At 36.6% G+C, this 20028-nt stretch overlaps 1 protein-coding gene and 1 non-coding gene across 2 annotated transcripts; both read left to right on the top strand.

Moving 5' to 3' along the window:
- The first annotated feature begins 1789 nt into the window (after window positions 1-1789).
- Window positions 1790-1894, top strand: LOC143617056 (small nucleolar RNA R71). Its single transcript, XR_013150767.1, has one exon. It is a non-coding gene; the product is annotated as a small nucleolar RNA R71 (small nucleolar RNA).
- A 10761-nt stretch (window positions 1895-12655) lies between these two features.
- On the top strand, window positions 12656-13912 carry LOC143617052 (trans-resveratrol di-O-methyltransferase-like). Its single transcript, XM_077089715.1, has 2 exons — window positions 12656-13450; window positions 13605-13912. Exons 1-2 carry the CDS (start codon window positions 12656-12658, stop codon window positions 13905-13907), a joined length of 1098 nt encoding a protein of 365 aa, XP_076945830.1. The 3' UTR covers window positions 13908-13912.
- The last annotated feature ends 6116 nt before the right edge of the window (window positions 13913-20028 follow it).

Here is a 20028-nt window from a genome sequence, read left to right as displayed (position 1 = left end):
CAACTCCTCAAATAGAGGTCCACTAACCAAGTCAGAAATCCCTCCAACACACAACTGAGTATCCAAAGAGTACTCCTCACTCGTGTCCTGTATGTGCTCACAAATGCAAGAATCGACAGTATCAATGTATAGCACGTCATCATGATCATGTGGGTGGCGCATGGATCTCCCAATATCAAAGGTCACCTCCTCGTCTCCAACTCTAAGAGTGAGTCTGCCGGTGCAGACATCAATGAGAGCTCTAGCAGTGGCTAGGAAAGGTCGACCTAGGATGAGCGGTACATTTTTATCCTCATCCATGTCCAAGATCACAAAGTCAACAGGAAACACAAATTTGTCGATTTTCACAAGCATATTCTCAACTATACCCCTCAGGTATTTCACCGAGCGGTCGGCAAGCTGAATGCTCATGCGAGTAGGTTTAGGCTCACCTAGGTCTAGCTTTGCAAAAACATAATAAGGCATCAAGTTTATGCTAGCACCTAGGTTGGCTAAAGCGTTACTAACCGTCAAACTACCGATCAAACATGGAATGGTAAAACTGCCCGGATCGGTCATATTTTTGGGCAGTTTATTCTGAAGAACCACCGAACACTCCTCATTCAAAGTCACACAAGAAAGTTCCTCTACTTTCTTCTTATTTGAGAGGACTTCTTTCAGAAACTTAGCATACTTAGGCATTTCTTTCAATGCATCGAGAAACGGAAGATTGATATGAAGTTGCTTAAAAAGCTCTAAGAATTTCCCGTACTGCTCTTCCATCTTCTGCTTCTTCAAACGGCCTGGGTATGGAATGGGAGGAACATAAGTCCTGACTGGCTCACTGGTTTGTGCGGTACTTTCTGGGGTTAACCTCGAGTGCACCTCACTAGGAGTCTTAGTCTCGATCTCATTGGCTATCGGTTTTGGTGTGAAAATCGATGCATCAACAGGAATGGTGGATCTACCACTCCTCAGGGTAATAGCCTTAGCCTCGGCATTCAGATTAATCTCAGTGTTACTCGGAAGGCTACCCTGTGGTCTCGCAGAGAGGAGTTGAGCAATCTGTCCAACCTGATTCTCGATGGTTTGAATGGACGCTTTCTGATTCCTCAACTCGAGATCGTGTCTCTGGAGAGTCTCATCAATCTTAAGGTTCCTCTGTTCAGCCAGTTTGTTTGAGGTCTCGGTTTTAGCCAAAAGCTGAGTTAAAAGATTTTCAACACTAGACCCACCACTAGACTGACCACCACTACTGGAACCCTGAAACTGAGGCTTTTGCTGGTAAGACTGGTTATGGGGTTGACTTTGGTGATTTGGATTTCGGTCAAACCCCGGTGGCTTTTGATTCTGATTTTGACTGCCACCACCATCTTTCCAACTGAAATTTGGGTGATTTCTCCATCCCGGGTTATAGGAGTTGCTGTAGGCATTGTTTTGGCGACCTACAAAGTCAACATCCTCCACCACCATGGCCTGCTGGCACTGACTGGTCTGGTGTTTCCCGTCACACACCCCACAACTAGTGCTAGGCTTAGCCAGATCGGATTGCATCTGGTCAAATCTTTTGGTCAAGGCTTCTAACTGGGCGGAAACAAGAGTATTAGAATCGACATGAAGAACGCCTTTAGTGGAAGGGATACTACGAGGTGGATTGTATGCAAAGCTCTTCTTAGCAGCTCGCTCCAAGACATCCAACGCCTCGTTGGGAGTACACCTACCGAAATCTCCTCCCGCAACCTGATCAACGGCCTGCTTCTGTGCTCCGGATAAAGCATCGAAGAACGTACGACACTGAAGACCGCGACTCAAACCGTGATGAGGGCATTTTCTCAACAAGCCCTTGAACCTCTCCCATGCAGCATGAAGTGACTTATCATCATCAACACGAAAACCAGTGATTTTTTCACGGTATCTTGCAGTTTTATCGGGTTGGAAGTATTGAAGAAGAAACTGCTCAACCAATTGGTTCCAAGTGGTGATGGAACCGGAAGGGAGTGCCTCTAACCATTCCAAGGGAGCCCCGCGAAGTGAGAACGGAAAAAGTCGGAGTCTCACAGCGTCGTCCGTACACCCCTGGATCTTGAATGTCGCACATAATCGCAGGAAATGCGCAACATGAGAATGAGGGTCCTCATTCGAGAGGCCATGGAAAGAAACGGAATTTTCGACCATATGAATAATACTTGACTTGATCTCGAAACTCACGGTGATCTCGGGCTCCCTAACACCGCTGCCATAGCCATCGAGGGACGGCGTGGCGAAATCATCCATGCGACCTTGATTGTTCGGATCCACCATTTCTTCAACCTCGGGATTCGCGTCGTCCTCCAAAACTTTGTTTTCAATGACCTCGGAAATTTCTCGTGCTCTTCTCCTCAAACCTTCTCGAAGATGTCTCTCGGGTTCAGAAAAGGGGGAAACAAGATCAGGACCAGGTGTGGTGGACATGCATCACCCGAAAGAAATGCGGAATGGAAACAAACAAGACACGGAAAACTATCTAAAAATATAACTAAAATTAAATAAAACAAGATGAATAAAAATGAAATAGACTAAAATAACATAGAGCAAAAATATCAACAAGGCAAATCAATTACTTGTATCATTTTCAAAAGTAAAACACCGTGTCCCCGGCAACGGCGCCAAAAACTCGACATGTGTGAATAAATATATATAAGATTTGGATAAAAGTTTCACACAAATCGGGTTTTAAAAAAAATGGTTTTCACCAACAACCAAACCACACACAAAAGGCAAGTGTACTTATCGTTTGTTGCAAAATATCGGTAAGAACCGAGTGTCAATCCATTGCCACGGTTAACTTTTGATACTAAATCTTAGTAATTAATTTAACCAAATAAACAATCCAAATAATTTTTTCAAGTAACTAAGCTAGCATACAACAATGACAAAGCAAATAAAATACAACTAATAATCAATCCCAACAAGGCTACTTAGACTATGAATCCACTCAAACTTAGTGACAAAATAGCAATGATAATGACAAACATCTTGTATTAAGCACCAACATTAAATTCCAATCAAGGCAACCTAATACTAGCAACAAAACAACAGATGGGTTTTCAACAAGTTAATAAACATAGATTAGTAAGTTTGTCAAAACTACCTAATCTCATAATCAAAGGAAAGCTAGAGTGAAAACAACAAACTAACCACCTAAAATCATGTAAAATAGACAAGTTCAAGAATACTAGTTAAACACATGAAACTTTTAATTAGCAAAATATGAACCAAGAATTATGGCCTTAATCCCTAGCAAATATTTACCAACTCAAAGAATCATATTATCACCATACAATTTTCCAATATCAAGTGATAGGTTTCATGCTTGTTAAAATTCATAACCAAGTTAATTTTCACTAGTCATTCCTAACTTAGTGATATAAACAAAGTATGCATACACAAACTAAGTTCATAAACAAATACTCAACACATAGTTTTCCAACAGATTATGGCTAAGCATCTATCAAACTAACAAGACTAGGAATTAAAACAAACATTCAACCATCAAACTCTATTCAAGAACATATCATAAACTTGAAGAAAACCAACTTGCCAAAATCATGCATAGATAAAATATCACATAAGTAGGAGTTTCAACATAATCTAAGTAGTAAAAGTATTAGCCCATAAGGCTTAATACAACAACCAAAATCAAAATAATCTTACAAAGCATTGTTAGAAACAAGAAATTGTAAACTAAGATGAATGATGAATGCTACTTGCAAGGATGATCATACAAGATGGAAACCTTGAATTCTCCCTAGAAAACACACAACAATTTTCCAGAAATTTTAGAGAATTCCCCTAAGGCTCCACACTTGAAATGGGGGTAGTGGAGGTATATTTAAGCTTATGGACGTCTGGCACGGGCTCGTGCACGGGCATGCACGGTCGTGCATATAAGTGGAAAGTCAACACCCTGCTTTAACCTGACCAAAATGTCAGATTTCTCTGTTCTGGCACGGTCATCGGCACGGGCCAGCACGGCCGTGCAGATCCTGCACGGGCATCCGCACGACCATGCACGGTCGTGCACCTTTGAATTTGCGACACTGGCTCTGGCACGGGCAAGCATGGTCGTGCAAGTCTGGCAGATTGCCTATTTTGTCCCCGAAACGCCCTTTTTCATGTTTTCTTTGTCGGGCGGGCGTCCGGACCTGCAAATTCACAAATAACTATAATAAGTACCAAAACCAATGAATTTGCATGGAGTTTAACACAAATATGAGGATAATTCAATGCAATAAGATGTACACTTTGGGTTACATCAGGCGGTTGAAAGATGTAAACATGTCTCTTTTTCAAAGTGGTGGTGTCGGTTCAAAACCCACTCCTCGAGATCTTGGTCGGACATTCCAGAAAAATTAACTAGCTCGGGTCCATGGAGTCGTATTGTCAGACTTGACTCGGTTTTGTCTAAGGCTGGAGTTGAGTTGAAAAGTTGCTTCCATAATTTGGTGAAAAGTGGGCGGTCGACATGGTTTTGGTTAGACAATTGGGTTGGTACGGTACCGTTGGGTACTCGGTTCCCAAAACTGTTTGGTCTAGAGAAGTCAAAAGGGTGTTTTGTGGCGGAGTGGTTGTTTATGCAAGATAGGTGGATTTGTGGTCAATGGGATTGGTCTAGATCGCCGACGGAGTTTGAAGAGATAGGGGAGTTAAGAGAGTTGCTTCAACTTTGTCAAAGGATGCTACTCACTGAGGAGGAGGAGGATGAGGTGTAGTTTGACATGTCCGATGGGTTCTCGGTTAAATTAGTTAAAGATAGGTTGGTAAGGAACAACTTAGTAGCCCCAGAATTTAAGTTTGAGTGGAACCGGTTGATTCCAAAAAAAGTTACTTTTGTCGCTTGGAGGGCGATGATGGGCCGGTTGCCGACTTTTGATGCATTGGGCAAAAGAAATATTCCGGTCGCCTTGAACGAGTGCCCATTCTGCGGTGAGGTTGAAGAAACGGTGGAGCATGTGTTGGTCTCATGTGGTTTGGCACAATCTATGTGGAGTGTGTTGGCTCAATGGTGCAAGATGCATTCGATATTTTTATTTAGCTTCCGTGACGTGTTAGAGCTTCACAAGTTCTCAATGTTTGAGAAGGAAAAAGCTATTGTGCTTCATGCGGTGTGCTTTGATGCTAGACTGTCGCTGTCACACCCCGACCAAAGGCGGAACATGCCGAGGTGTAACGATTGTCCATAAGCACATGACACTAATTAAAGTGACATCATTTAATAAACTCATTTCATTTCACAACATCGAAAATGTCACATAACAATTATCCATAAAATAAACAAAAAACAAGATATCACAAAATATGTCAAATTTGATATTGTTCATTTTTACTAATATCCTAAGGTCTTTGATGTCGTTTTCTTCACAATCATAAATCAATCAAGATGCAATCCTGCAACATTTCATAAAATAAAGTTTGTCAACACAAAGGTTGGTGAGCAATTCATAAGTTTAATCATATTAGTATATAATAAAGATAGCCACAAAACTTGCATACGAAACGATAAATAAAAGTGGTAATTTGGATAAATAGATATCGCTAAACACATTAGCGACACCTAGCTATAAGGGGATGCCAAATAGTCTAGAATTTTATAGTTATCGTTAATTGCATTACGTTAACGACACCTTGCTATAAGGGGATGCCAAATAGTCTAGGATTTTATAGTTCCACCAACTAAAAGCGATAAACACATAGGCATATAAGCATAGAACACAAAATCAAGCAATTATTTAGGTAAAGTATACAACTACGTTTGTGTTTTAAGATTCAAATATAAAGCATTTTGTTGATTAGTTATGAAATTTCACCCCCAAAATAAAAGATGAAAAATGGGGTATGAAGTACTCACCTTCAAGTAGTAAACTTGAAAGATGATAATTTGGAGATTTGTCGGAACGACGAGTTTAACGCACAATGCCTAAAAAGAAAAGAAGTCTTGAATTTAGAAAGGTTGTCTTGAAGGTCTTTAAACAAAATAAATGTTGAGAAATGTAAATAATTAAAGTTCAAGGTTTAAAATGTAACTTTTTAAGAATTTATAATAATAACCCTTTAAAAAATGTAAGTTTGTTCGAAACCGGTTTAAAGTATCTAACCTTAATATTTACTCAACCTATGTTAAGTAATAAGGTGGGTAAAATGCAAGAATTCAAATCCCTTTGGAATAAAGATACTAAAACGGTTTTTTTTATCGAGTGTTCGGGTTGTCGGTTCGGGTCTTGATAATTGGTCAAACCCAAAGTCAACTTTCCAAAATATTAAATGTTATGAGATAACTCAATAAAATTTAATAAGACTTAACCAAGTATGTAGTTCCATTGTTTTAGAACTAACAACGCACGTTAAGCGAGTGTTCGGTTTTGTCGGTCCAAACTTTGTTATGAGATCAAGTTGGATCCAACATTTCCAAGTACTTAAGAAAATATTTAAAAATCAATTTGTTACTATTTTTAAAGAAATATATAAGCCTTGATGGCTAAAAAAAAACACACTTGTGTGTCTTAAGCGAGTAAGAATCGGTTTGGTTTCCACATGTCCAAACACTAAAGAACTTGTATAATAATGTACAAATAAATAAAAAAAATACTTTAAGTTTTACAACCAAAAGTTAGCAATAAAGTCTTTAAACAAAAGTTCGGTTTTCGGTTCGAATCGTGTTTCGGGTTAAGACTGAGGTAAGATTCTACAAACCCATAACCATAGAATTTGTAAAAATGATTTTAGAAACTTAGATCTAACAGTAAGTATGTTTAAACAATTATTTAACAAAACTAGTAACAAAGTTCGGTTTACGGTTTAGAGCTATTTACGGTTAAACCGAAGCATAGACTCTTAAAAACCCATAACCATGGAACTTGTAAACATGACCAACAAACTAAAATAAGCAAAATTAATATGTATGAACAAGTTATATAGATGTATATATATCAAGGACACGAAGCCCTCCATGAAGCCTTGCCTTATGAGGTCCGAAACCTCACCGACCGGAATCGGAGAAGTAACTACCAAAGGTAAACAAGGGGTGTATATTATATATATGTTGCACAACCATAAACAAGTATTAATAAGGCTACATAAACTAATTAAGATGAAAGACTAAAAACCTTCAAGAACACTTAAGAAGATAACCTTGAATCTTTGATTTTTGAGAGAGTTTTTTTTTTGGAGTTGTAGCAAGGGAAAATGAAGAGGAAAGGTGGTGTATATATAGGGTAATGTTGGTGGTCAAATATGGGTGTGAGACACAAGAGTTTTCATGCAAAATGGATCAAGACAAAAACACAAAGCAACAAAAAATAATAATAAAAAAATAAATAAATAAAAATAAAAATAAAGGTATGATGTTTTCAAGACCCAACAAGTGTGAAACAATATTGTAACATAAATCCATCATTTTGATTATAACATAAGCTTCGGTTTACAAATCGGGTCGGTTTACATAATAAACAAATACAAAAACGAATACAAACAAGACCTGAAATTGACGAATGTCACAGTTGCTATTTAGTCAAAAACAATTAAATCAGTGTCCTAATCACCTTAAGTTAGTCAGGGTAAGTAGGGTGTCGAACCACGAGGAGTATGTGGTCAGTGTGCAGTGAAACTGATTCCTAACATTATGAAGTAGTTAAAGTAAAGTGCTGATCACACTAGCAAACAGTTTTGTTTTATAGTAAACGAACAAGTAATCAAAGTTTCAATCAGTTAACAAAGACAAATCACACCCGGGAATCCAAGTAAGCAAACTAACAGCAAACTCATGAACATAATAGATAAACTATCCTGTGTCAACTATAGACTGACTAACTGGCTAAACCTTAGGCATCCACGCTCGCTAACACACGGCACTGGTTATCAAACGGTCCCTGCCAGTGTGACTCAACTAAGGGCAAACGTATGCTTTCTCACAATTAACAGGTCAAACAATCCTATAAACAATTATCATAGCAACTGGCACACTAATCGTTCTGATCGAAATAAACCTAAACTGACGTTGTGCACAATAATACTAGACGTCAATACTCATAGATTAACATCAACATAATTACAATCAATAGTTCTAGTACATGAGAAAATAACTGAAAGATTACAAACTATACATCCCGGGTATGACTCGAAGGATCTAGCCGCGTCTCGGCATCTCTCGGACTTCGGTTATGATGTAATAGAACATGGATGATGCCTAGAGATGATTGGAAGTGATGGTGGCTCTCCTTTCTGCTCTAAAAACTGGAAGGTGAAGAATCCCGTCTAGGGTCGTCAAAACGTAATATATGAAAAAAACCTAACTTTCACGATTCTAGGGACCATCGCGTAGCGCGATGGCCATATGACCATTCCATCGCGCTACGCGATAGAAGATAACCTCATATTTGGATTCTTCTCATCGAGAAACCCGAAATTCATATATTATGGATCCCGTAACTCATTTTCTAGTCCAGGATATGCTTGTTTTACTTCCTGGTCGCATTTTGTGAACCCATCTTGTTTTGTTTTAGCATCGGCTTTAGGTTTCTCATCCAAACTCCTCCCGAATCCTTCTAACACTTCCTAAGAATTCAATTTATGCTCCGGTATTCCCAAGATATCATTTCATGCTCGTACAAGTCTCCAATTTAGCATCTTTAACGATCAATGACCTGAAATACAAAAGCACGTATGAAGTACCAAAGTTCTAACAATATACTAAACACAACTACATAATTAACACACTAATATATATACAAAATACCCGAACATCATGCTTAATCACTGTGTGGTGCCTATGGAAAAGGAGGAATGCTCTTGTTAATAGGGGTATTCCGACTCAAGTCTTGGGCTTGATGGAAGAGATACAAGTTTTGGGCTTCCTTTGGATTAAGAATAAAAGGAGGAAGAGGGGTCTCACATGGGAGGATTGACGTCGTTTTATATTGTAAATTTTATGTTCGGATGGTTTATTGTTTTTGGTCTGTTCATGTCTGTTTTGGGTGGCTGCATGTGCAGTGGCTTCTGCCTTCTGGTGCATATTAGCCTAGCCTCTGGCTAGCTTTTTCTATCTATAATATATTTTGTTTGCCTTTCAAAAAAAAAAAAAAAACTATTATTATCTCCTCGAGGAAATAAAGTATGATAATATTATGAAACTAGACAAAATGGTTGATGGGTGATTATTAAAAAGATTTAAAGGGTTGGAACAAAGTGACAAACAGTTTACCGAATTGGTTTAAGTGTTGGTTTTAAAGATGAGTAAGTAGGAGTAGGGTTGGAATATATGGTGAAGTTTAGGGGGTAGGGGGGGGGGGGGGTTGAGAATGAAGTTGGAGTGTTGGCTTTGATGGCGGCTGACTTTTGGTTTGCCTATAATTAGACCACAAGTAGTAGGCTCGTTTAGGAGTCTAAAGCGCGCCCAAAACGAGCAGCACACCATCCTGACCCCTCGTATGGCCCATCTCGTTTCAATAGAATATTTGGTTGTTGGGTAGAGATGAGCTCGGGATGGTACCAATATCGATCTGAAAATCCCGATCCCGAAATTTAAAAATATTTGATACCGGTATCTCGTGCAAAATTCGGGAAATGCCGGAACTGAAAACTCAAAACTTGGTATCAACAAAAATACCACTGCCGTACCGATGCTGATAACTCAAAACTTGATATCGACGGTATCAAATCGGTATCGAAAACGCTTGTCCCTATTACTGAGCACTTGTGGGTTCATACCAATAAAAGCTATAAAAGCATTAGGTATGTTATGGTTTCATTATTGATTGATTGTTTAATTTAATCAGTATTATGTTAGGCCAACATGATTAATGTTTCATTAGTTAATTATATACATCCTACTAACCATATTACAATTCGTACCATCTAGGAGGACAGAAGGCACGAAAAAAAAACGATCGAAGCTGATGGCAAAACTCAAAATTTAGAGCGTGTTTGGGATTGAGTTTGAAAAAATGTTATTAACTTATTGGTGTATTTAAAAAGCCAATAAGTTAAAATGCGTTTGACAATCAAAAAAATCTTTTTTATTTAGCTTTTTGAAAGGGTTAAAAAACAGTTTTGAAAAAGCCTTAAATTCTGACTTTTCAAAATAACTTTATGAAAAAACTATTAAGACAATAAGCATGTTTCAAACTAAATCTTAGAATATATGAGAAGAGGATCCATATTATATCTAGCATAGACCACCACAATTTCCTAAAACCAATCTCATACATGTTCATCCAAATTAAAACCAAATATTTATTTTTTGAACGGTCAACGAACATAAAATGTATAGGTACTTTGTATAGGGTGACCTAATGGCTAAAGGCCACAGTTAGCTGGCCCAACCCAGTCGTACGAAGCCCTTAAGCGTCTCCAAGTTATCTTCAGTTTCGGGGAAAATCCACCTGCCTGAAGACCCACTAGTTGTAAAACCCGAATACCCTCATGATCGAACTGAATATCACAAAGATTTCAGTCTTCCTATGTCCCCCAAAGTATTGTAAATGAGAATTGAACTTGGGGATCTTCATTGAGAAACCAAATATATTAATTTATTTCATAATATTAGATTAAATAATATTAAAGAATATAAGGGGTACACGTTTTTTTCGCCCTCCCTTTGTTGAAAATGTGAAACTTATTTTTTCAATTTCTATGATTGTGCTTATATGTTTATTCGTGTACTTTGCCTGTTGACTTACTAGCTAGAGGTGCACCAATTAGGTATCAGAAAAACCCGGATTCGAGTATGGTTGGGTATTGAAAAATCAGGTATTAGCAATATTCGGGTCGGGTTTGGGTCCGGGTATTAGCTTGAAAAACCATACCCTATGTAGCGAGTCCGGGTCGGGTATTGAACCGGGTATTTGAATACCCTATTTCCAGGTATTAAAAAGACCTTTTTTCTGCAACTTTCTTCTGTCAGCGGGCTTGCTTCGTTTTTTTTTTATTTTTTCTAATCATAACTCCATTTTTTTTGCATACAAACTTCAAAGTTCATTCAAACATACATAAACAACTAAACAAAGATATAAAAAACATATATTTTTTTGTGGTTTCAATTGTTGTTTGGTATATCAAAAGTGTTGTTCTAAACAAGTATTTATAATATGGGCAGCCACACAGTCACTGCCAAGTGCCACACAGACACAGGTGCACAAACATTAATATCCGGGTATGCAAAAAAACTCGGTTCGGGTATGCAAAAAACCCGGGTTTCGGGTATAATTAGAACCAGGTTTCGGGTATTATCGAGTTTAGATCGGGTACGGGTTCGGGTATTAAAAACTCGGGTTTAAAAAAACCCGGTTCCAGGTTTTCTCGGGTCTGGTTCTGGGTTCAGGTTTTTTTACACCTGTATTACTAGCTGGTTAATGGGAGATAATGGGCTTAAAATACAAGTAAGCCGTGTTTATGGGCTTAAGACTTATGCGTTAAAGTTGGCTTAAGGCTTATCAGCGGGACTTGGTTATGCATGCTTGCATCTGATTAAAGGGGTTTAGAATGCATCATTTCATCTCCTCCATTGTTATCAAGAACAATCATCGTCTCCATCAAATTATTATCAAGAATACATCGTCCGATTGCTCTTCGTTTTAACCATCTTCTTCAAAGATCTCCAATTTAGTCTAAAGATTTATTCTATTCCCTCAAGTAGGTCATGATGAACGATAAAGTCCTTTATGTTCATATATCATTCTTTGTCTTCTACGCATTTTTTGTGTAATTTGTTGGTTATCAAATTGGTATAAACAATTAGTTTAGAGAGGGGTAAGTTTAGCAACATACATTCACTAAAACATGTGTATTTTCTCAGTATGTATAAAAAGTTTAGAAGAGGTTAATCCAGTTACTAGTATACTATTCCATTATATCAAGATTAATTATTATAGAACAATAAACTCATAGACCAATCCAATTATACTTGTGCATTTAACCATTGGGTCCAACGACATAGGAAATGAAGGGCAGAGCTTGGGCCATTTGAGGTCACAGGTTCGGTCCTGACTCCTCTGGGGGATTTTACCACAATTGTAGGGTTTCCTCAAGAATTAGGTGACGTAGTGGTCTTCAATTCACTGATGTACGAGCTTTTCTTATGGAGACGTGCCAGTGTATACCACTTTGTTGTGGTTGTGCGACTTCAATCAATTGACTTTGTTGTTAAAATAAAAATAATTATACTAGTAAATCTAAACTTATTTGTTTACGATTGGCCTTGAACCCTTTTACAGAGAGGAAACATTTTTTTTTTAAACACATGGTCAAAAGTACTTTGGTATATCAAGATTAGTTGAATGCAATAATGCATACTAAAGCACACCCATTTTAATGAAATATTAAATTATTTTTTAACTACTACAAAATATATTTTCTTGATTTGTTACGGATTTTATTATACTATTTAAGTTACCTTTTAAATATTTATTTTTGGTCACTATACTACTATATATGATACTGCTAGGATTGTGTATTAATAGCAAGCCCTTTATTTTATCTGAAAACCAATTAAATATAACTTATGGTAAACGATAGCGTATAAGACCACGTGAAATGGCAAGCTTAAAAAAAATATGCGAATATAAAAATCATCTCTCTTCACATGTTTTCCTATATATTAACAAGTTTGTATGTTCATATCACGTTGTCTCTTAGATACAAAGAGATGGCAACACAAAATGGTGAGCTATGTAAAGATGAGTTACTTCATTCTCAAGCTCACATATGGAACCATCTATTCAGCTTTATAAAATCCATGTCACTTAAATGTGCAATTCAGTTAGAAATACCTGATATCATCAATCGTCACGGTTCACCAATGTTGCTTTCTGAGTTAGTGGAAGCCCTTGGTATAAACAAGGAGAGAACTCCTTTTGTCTATCGGCTTATGCGCATCCTTGTTCACTCAGGTTTCTTTGTGAAACAAAGTGTGCCCACCACACACGGAGGCAATAATGAGGTGCGGGGAGAAGAGGGCTATTTGCTCGCTCCCGCTTCTCTATTGCTTTTAAAAGAAGAGCCACTAAGTGTTAGGCCCTTTTTGCTAGCCATGTTGGATCCAATGCTGGTGGATCCATGGCAACAATTGAGCAAATGGTTCCAAAACGACGATGTCACCCCCGTTCACACAACCCATGAGAAGATGTTATGGGAACTTGCAAGCCAAGAGCCGAATCTTAATCAGTTCTTCAATGAAGGCATGGCTAGTGATGCAAGGCTTGTTACAAGTGTGGTTCTTGAACATTGTGGGGCTGTTTTTGAAGGGTTGTATTCCATTGTTGATGTTGGGGGTGGTACTGGGAGTGTTGCCCAAGCTATTGCCAAAGCCTTTCCCAATATCATGTGCATTAGTTTTGATCTTCCTCATGTAATTCATGGTTTGGTTGGCAGTAAAAACTTGAGTTATGTTGGTGGAGACATGTTTGAAGCCATTCCTAAGGCTCAGGCAGTTTTGCTTAAGGTATTCTCAATATTTCCTGTTTTTAATGTAATCATTTATTAGTATTTATTTTCAAAAGTTTATATCAATCTTTATTAACAAAAAGTTTTGATGATTATTTATTGTGTACAATAATTTCTTAAGTTGATTTATCTTTCCTTGTACGAAAAAATAGTGGATTTTACATGATTGGAGTGACGAAGAATGCATGAAGATTCTGAAGCAATGCAGAGAAGCAATTCCAAGCAAGGAAAATGGAGGAAAGTTAATCATCATAGACATGATCGTGAAGGTTCATGAAGGAGAGGATGATTTGCTCGAGACTCAACTTTTCTTTGATATGCTTATGATGACTTTGGTGACGGGAAGAGAGAGGAGCGAAGAAGAATGGGCAAAACTCTTCCTTGATGCCGGCTTTAGCAGTTACAAGATAACCCCGATTTTGGGGTTAAGATATCTCATCGAAGTTTATCCATAGTTCGGTTACATTATTTGCAATACAGCATATATAATTGCTGTGCTAAAATATGAAACTTCTTAGCATGTTCGATTGTTTGTGGTTCTTTTGTATCGATGTTGTTTTTCATCATGTTTCATCTTGTTGGAATATATGTAAGTTTCAATTCAATATCAAGCAAATGCTATATGATTTCTCTCTAATAATTTTTTTTCCGTAAATCAATTACGTATTTATTTATTTCGTTAGTTGCTAATATAGTTGTTTCATTTGTGCATATGAGCTCTAAACAATAAATGGACAAAATGGCAATGGGCTTGTATGCTGATGGGCTAGTAGCTGTTGGAGCTTATGGGCGTCAGGCCCATATTCTTTTGAGGGATTTTAACTTTTAAGACGTGTTTTAACAACCAGTATTTTACTCGTATCGGATTTGGTATAAAAATGGTACAACCGGTTGAACCGGGATGTACTGGAAGGTTCAACAGGATTAAATAATTTACCTTGTAAAACCATTAAAATACAACTTCAACTTAAAAAATAACCCAAAAGTACATTAATAAACATATCATATGAACAATGATCGAGTAAAATAGAAAATTTGTACTTTGTATACAAAATCAATTACAAAAGATGTAAAGAGACCAATCTTAGATTTGTAAGATACAAAATTTGTTGATTAGCAAATCGCCGTTTATTGTGTTTTAAGGAAAATAGAACACCTACCGCATGTGACAACATAAAAACAACAATGAACAAAATTTCTAACTTACATATTAACCTAGAGAAAGTTAAAATGGTAAAAGTCTTATGAAACTATGCGAATTTAAAATTTAACCTCAACCACCACAGGATCATAATAAGAGTTATAAATGATTAGTAGTTTTGAATCAGGTTGTGACCCACACTTTACAAACATTTGTGTGATAAGATTAAATTTTTTCTTTGTAAGATCATACGTAGTCAAAACTAGGAATATTCGGGCATTTTGTGTCATGTGGCGCCTAGTAAGCCTTTAAACATTTTGCAAAAAGTGGGTGTGGTGAGAAAATACCTCCAAAACGCCTCTCTCTCCTCTCTCTCTCTCTCTCTCTCTCACACACACACAAAACCCTTAAAATGTGTGCATCACCAATGTTATGTACATAACTTTGCACCCTAAAATGCCATCCAAAACGCCGGTGGGGAGGTGTTCCCCAACATTTTGGCCTCAAAACTCCCCAAAACGCCATCGACTACGGATGGTCTAAGAAATGTGGTATAATCCATAAAGAAGCAGATATTATACCACACTATAATTAGATTGTTCGGCCAGGTATGGGTGATTAACAACCGATTGGACAACTCTATCTATAGCTGCTAATGCTCCTAGGTCAGTAGAGGAGGTTCAAGAGGGATCAATGCAACCCTTGCGAAACTCACATTTTGAAGTTAAAGGGCAAACAAATATATAAAAGTCTAGAATGGTGCTAAAAAAGAAGGATAAATTTATAAATATGCAAATTCAAGATAGGCTTACAATTTTCAACAATTATGAGTGTAGAAGTCTTAATAAGACAACTTAAGCACATGCATACTTCCTGTATAGCTACGAATTTAATGGTAAATACCTCATCTAAAGAAACTAATGGCAACCTAATATTACTATTTAAGTGTAATGACAACTAATATTACTATTTTAGGGTAATTGGATTAATTGGTCGACAGTGTATCATAATAAACATTAAACAAGCTAGAAATGTGCAGAGTGCACACTTGTTTTAGTTTGTTATGATATTAGGGGTGTCAATTAGGGGTCAAATGCATGAGAAGCCTCCATTTACAAATAAAAAAATTTGGTGGCTTAAGAGGATGTAGGAATCAACCAGAGAGCTTTTAAAGGTTTTGTTTATATATATATATATATATATATATATATATATATATATATATATATATATATATATATATATATATATATAGCCATAGGGGAGGGATAATTTGAGAACCTTGTTTAGTTTTAAAAACGTTAAGAATCTCATTCTTAACCACACATTTTAGTAAATATGTTAGATTGTGTGGTTGAGATTAAATTTGATTAAAAAATTAAGTAGTAGAGAGAATAAAGATGTACCGTGATTACATTAATTTAAATGTCCGCTACACCTAAATAAAAAATCGATTCGGTACGTAAAAAATTATGTAATTTTTCTACATGCATGTAACCTATGTATATTACATATATGTACAAAAAAATGTTATGTTGAGTTCTTAAAACTTAAAGCGGTTGTCAAAAGAAATCAATTCTGTATACACACATACACATGACAAATGCTATCCTACTATTTTACATTAATAACCCTACATTACTCTCCTTGCCCAATTTAAACCCGGAACCTCCATCAAGTGGGCTAGCCTTACGTTAAAAACATCTACACATATGTAAACAAGTTATTTACCATGTTGACCAATTGAAAAATATTGTAACCAATTAAAACAAGTTAGTTACCATGTTGACCGAATAAAAGTTAAACCATTCGATTCGAATTCGTATGATAAACTCGGTTGTTTATACCTATAATCAAAAGGCTAAATATTTGACCTTACTGATTGACAGAACTTAATCCGAACAATTGGTTTGGATGAATAATAACCTAACTGATTACCAGTTTTAGGGTTTGATAAATGCAATCGGCTTAATGGTTAAAGATAAACGGGCCAATGACTCTAAGAACCTATTCCTAAAAGTTGATGACCACAAATCAATTAATTGATAAAACTTCAAAGCATTCAATTACGAAAAACTGTGTAATTGCACAAACAAACATCAAAAGTTAACTAACCGAGTAGTAAATCAAATAACAAGGTTTAAAACATCAAAAGTCTAACCACAATCACAACCCTACTCCCGGAGATGGTTACAAATGGTTTAGCCTTGCATATTCATCGTGATAAGCTTTATTATGGAGTGGAAGGATGAAATCATGGATGATTATGGTGATTCAAGTTTGTTAGGATGGTGTATTACGGCTCCAAAATCGCCCAAGGATAATAAGATATGAAGAATAATCGACTTTAGGGTTTTCTGGGCTTAAATATGGAAGAAAAACAAGCAAAATCGGATTTCCCGTCAAACCAGGTCATAAGCTACGACCTGGCCCCTGTAGCCTACAGCTTGGCCTTAGCCTATGGTTGGAAGCTGCTGCCTTACAGTGACCAATTCATCAGCCATGGCCGTAAGCTACGGTTTGGGACCTGTAGCCTCTGGCTGCTACAGTACTAGAACATAAGTTTTTCGTTTTCTTGACACTCGTTTGCCTTTCCATGCCCCAGTTTGCATTCCTTTAACCGTAACTTGATTCCTTGCCATTCTAAATACTCCAAATTAATTCTTTTAAGCTCTGAGCACCTGTAAACATAAAACCACTCAAGGTACTCATGTTCAATGCATATACAATTAAAACACACAATATCAAACACTTAAAACACGTTTTTTTTACCCACACATCAAAACTATAATTAGATTGTTCAGCTAGGCATGGGTGATTAACAACCGATTAGACAACTCTATCTATAGCTTTTAATGCTCCTAGGTAAGTAGAGGAGGTTCAAGAAGAATCAATGCAACCCTTGCCAAACTCACATTTTATCTTTTGAGGGTAAACAAATATATAAAAGTCTAGAATGGTGCTAAAAAAGAAGGATAAATTTATAAATATGCAAATTTAAGATAAGCTTACAATTTTCAACAATTATGAATGTAGAAGTCTCAATAAGACAACTTCAACACAAGCATGCTTCCTATATAACTATGATTTTAATGGTAAATACTTCATCTAAAGAAACTAATGCCAACCTAATGTTAGTATTTTAGTGTAATTGGATTAATTGGTAGATAATGTATTATAATAAACATTAAGCAAGTTAGGGATGTGCGGAGTGCATACTTGTTTTAGTTTGTTATGATGTTAGGGGCGAAGCTTCTAACATATGGGGGTCCGGAGACAGCGCCCTCGGTTGTAGGGTCCCAGGGGCGGCAGCCCCTAGCAGCGTCCAAGGGACAGAGCCCCTGGCTGGGGTTAAATTTTATTTTCGTTAATATCGCTTCATTAAAAAATCATTAGAAAAATGAATTTTATGATTATGTCACACATAATCATAAATAATTTTGGGCTTTATTAATTAACATTTAAAATTTGAAAAGATAACTGCCTGAAGCAGTTATCTGTAATGATAACTGCCCTAGAGATGAAACACCGTTCAGGTTTTTATCGACATTCAATCTGGTTCATCTTCCTCACAAAATCATACTAAATTCTTGTCTCAATTCAGAGTTTTATTCGATTAAAGTATTTTGGAGAACCATCGAAATACCTTTTAATATGAAAGTTATCATACGACTCTATGAATAATCCCGGTTGCAATTCCAAAATCACCAACACCTAATGCTATCAGATGGTAAGACAAATCTGCAAATGTACGATACAAGATTGAACCACTACAAAGGTTTGTTTAACTATCTCAAACGAAATGGCCTAGGGACATTGCTGCCCAAGAAAAAATAAATAAATAAATAAAACAATCAATCATATAACAAAGAACATAAATTGAAATAATCATATGGCATAAGCAACTACTAGCAAAAATATGGACTTCACAAGGTTCAAGCTTTCGCCTTTACAAATGACAAAAACCAACCTTAACTGTTGAACCAGATGCCGCACTCATATTATCCAAAATGTGAAATAAATGACTTATATAAACCAGGGTCGTCTCCGAGAATCATTTAAATTTTTTGAACTGAAGGCGAAAAAAATTTTGGGCATTAAGTAAAAATGTTTTTTATTGGCTTATTGTGACGATATAAGTGACGTCAAGAAGGTTATGTATGAACCAAGAAGAAGAAAACTAAGAGAGGAAATAGAGCGCTGTAGCTCAAAGGAAAAAGAAGTTGTGATTGCTTGAGTTTTGGGCGACAAAACTTTTGGGATACAAAACTGGTAAGAAAGAGAGGGGAGCCATCACAAAGGAAAGGAAGAAAAGATGGCTGAATAGAATGTATGAGGAATATTCGTGATAGGTTTGATGGTGGTCTGATGTCTATGTGACTACACAAGGAGTTCAGAACAAAAAGAGAAGCAAGTACCAAGTATTATGGTCCTACATGAAAAACGAGTGGTGATTCATGTTGTCGGGTACAATAAGTCGAGTTATGTTAACGGGAGGTGGAACTCATTTGGATTAAGGGGATGGATAAAGGGTTAATCGTAATGGTTCACAAGTAAAAGAGCTGAATGGTTAAACCGAGAAAGAAGAGGGTCAAATACAAATTTATGGGAAGATATCAATCAAAAGAAAGAGAAGAGATAATGATAACATTTGTAGAGCTAATTGTTAGTTAGAGACAGAGTTTATTTATTAATTGTTTGAGTATTATTAGTAATTAGAGTTTGAGTAGGAAACGAGTTAAGATTTATATAAATAGAGGTGTTGGGTTATTGTAATTTGTGTGCATTTTGTTGTCGATAATATTGAAAGAGTGATGGTGAGTTACCACAAAAATATCGGTGTTGTTCGAGTTGTTTGATTTAATTAAATTCAACAAGCCTTGCCACCCGAGTACACCCATTGGCAAAAGGCCATCCAAGACGCGATGAGGCACGATCGTAGACAATTAACTCTTGGAAATCCAGCGCCAAAAGGCCTACGTACTGTGTAAAACATTGGCTCGTGCACCAAATTTTATCATGAACAAAATATACAAATTTGAGTACGTGAATATTAAAATGGACGTATACGAATGGAAATAAACTAATGTAAATGAACAAAACGCATACAAACGAATAAATGTGTCCATGTCCAGTATAGAAAAATAAAATCCATTTGTCCATGTGTTCGTTTATTAAACGAATAAACAGTAAAGAAAAATAAATCCATGTGTCGTGCGCTCGTTTATTAAACGAATAAACATAAATCAACTTGTTGTGGAACGATTTGCTGAATGTTAGGTTTAGACAAAAGGTAAAAATCACAAAAAGGAGATTCGTTTGAAAAATACTCTTTCTTGTGGGCCGCATTGCAAAGAGCAAGTCAGTCACAATCATATCTCTTCAGAGATTTTCTATATATTGACAAGGTCATTATGCTCACTGCTCATTGCTCA

The sequence above is a fragment of the Bidens hawaiensis genome, unplaced genomic scaffold, assembly GCF_021521415.1.
Source record: "Bidens hawaiensis isolate Kalapana, Puna unplaced genomic scaffold, B.hawaiensis_p1.1 tig00051718_1, whole genome shotgun sequence".
Lineage (NCBI taxonomy): Eukaryota > Viridiplantae > Streptophyta > Magnoliopsida > Asterales > Asteraceae > Bidens > Bidens hawaiensis.
This window is presented reverse-complemented; position numbering and strand designations above follow the sequence as displayed.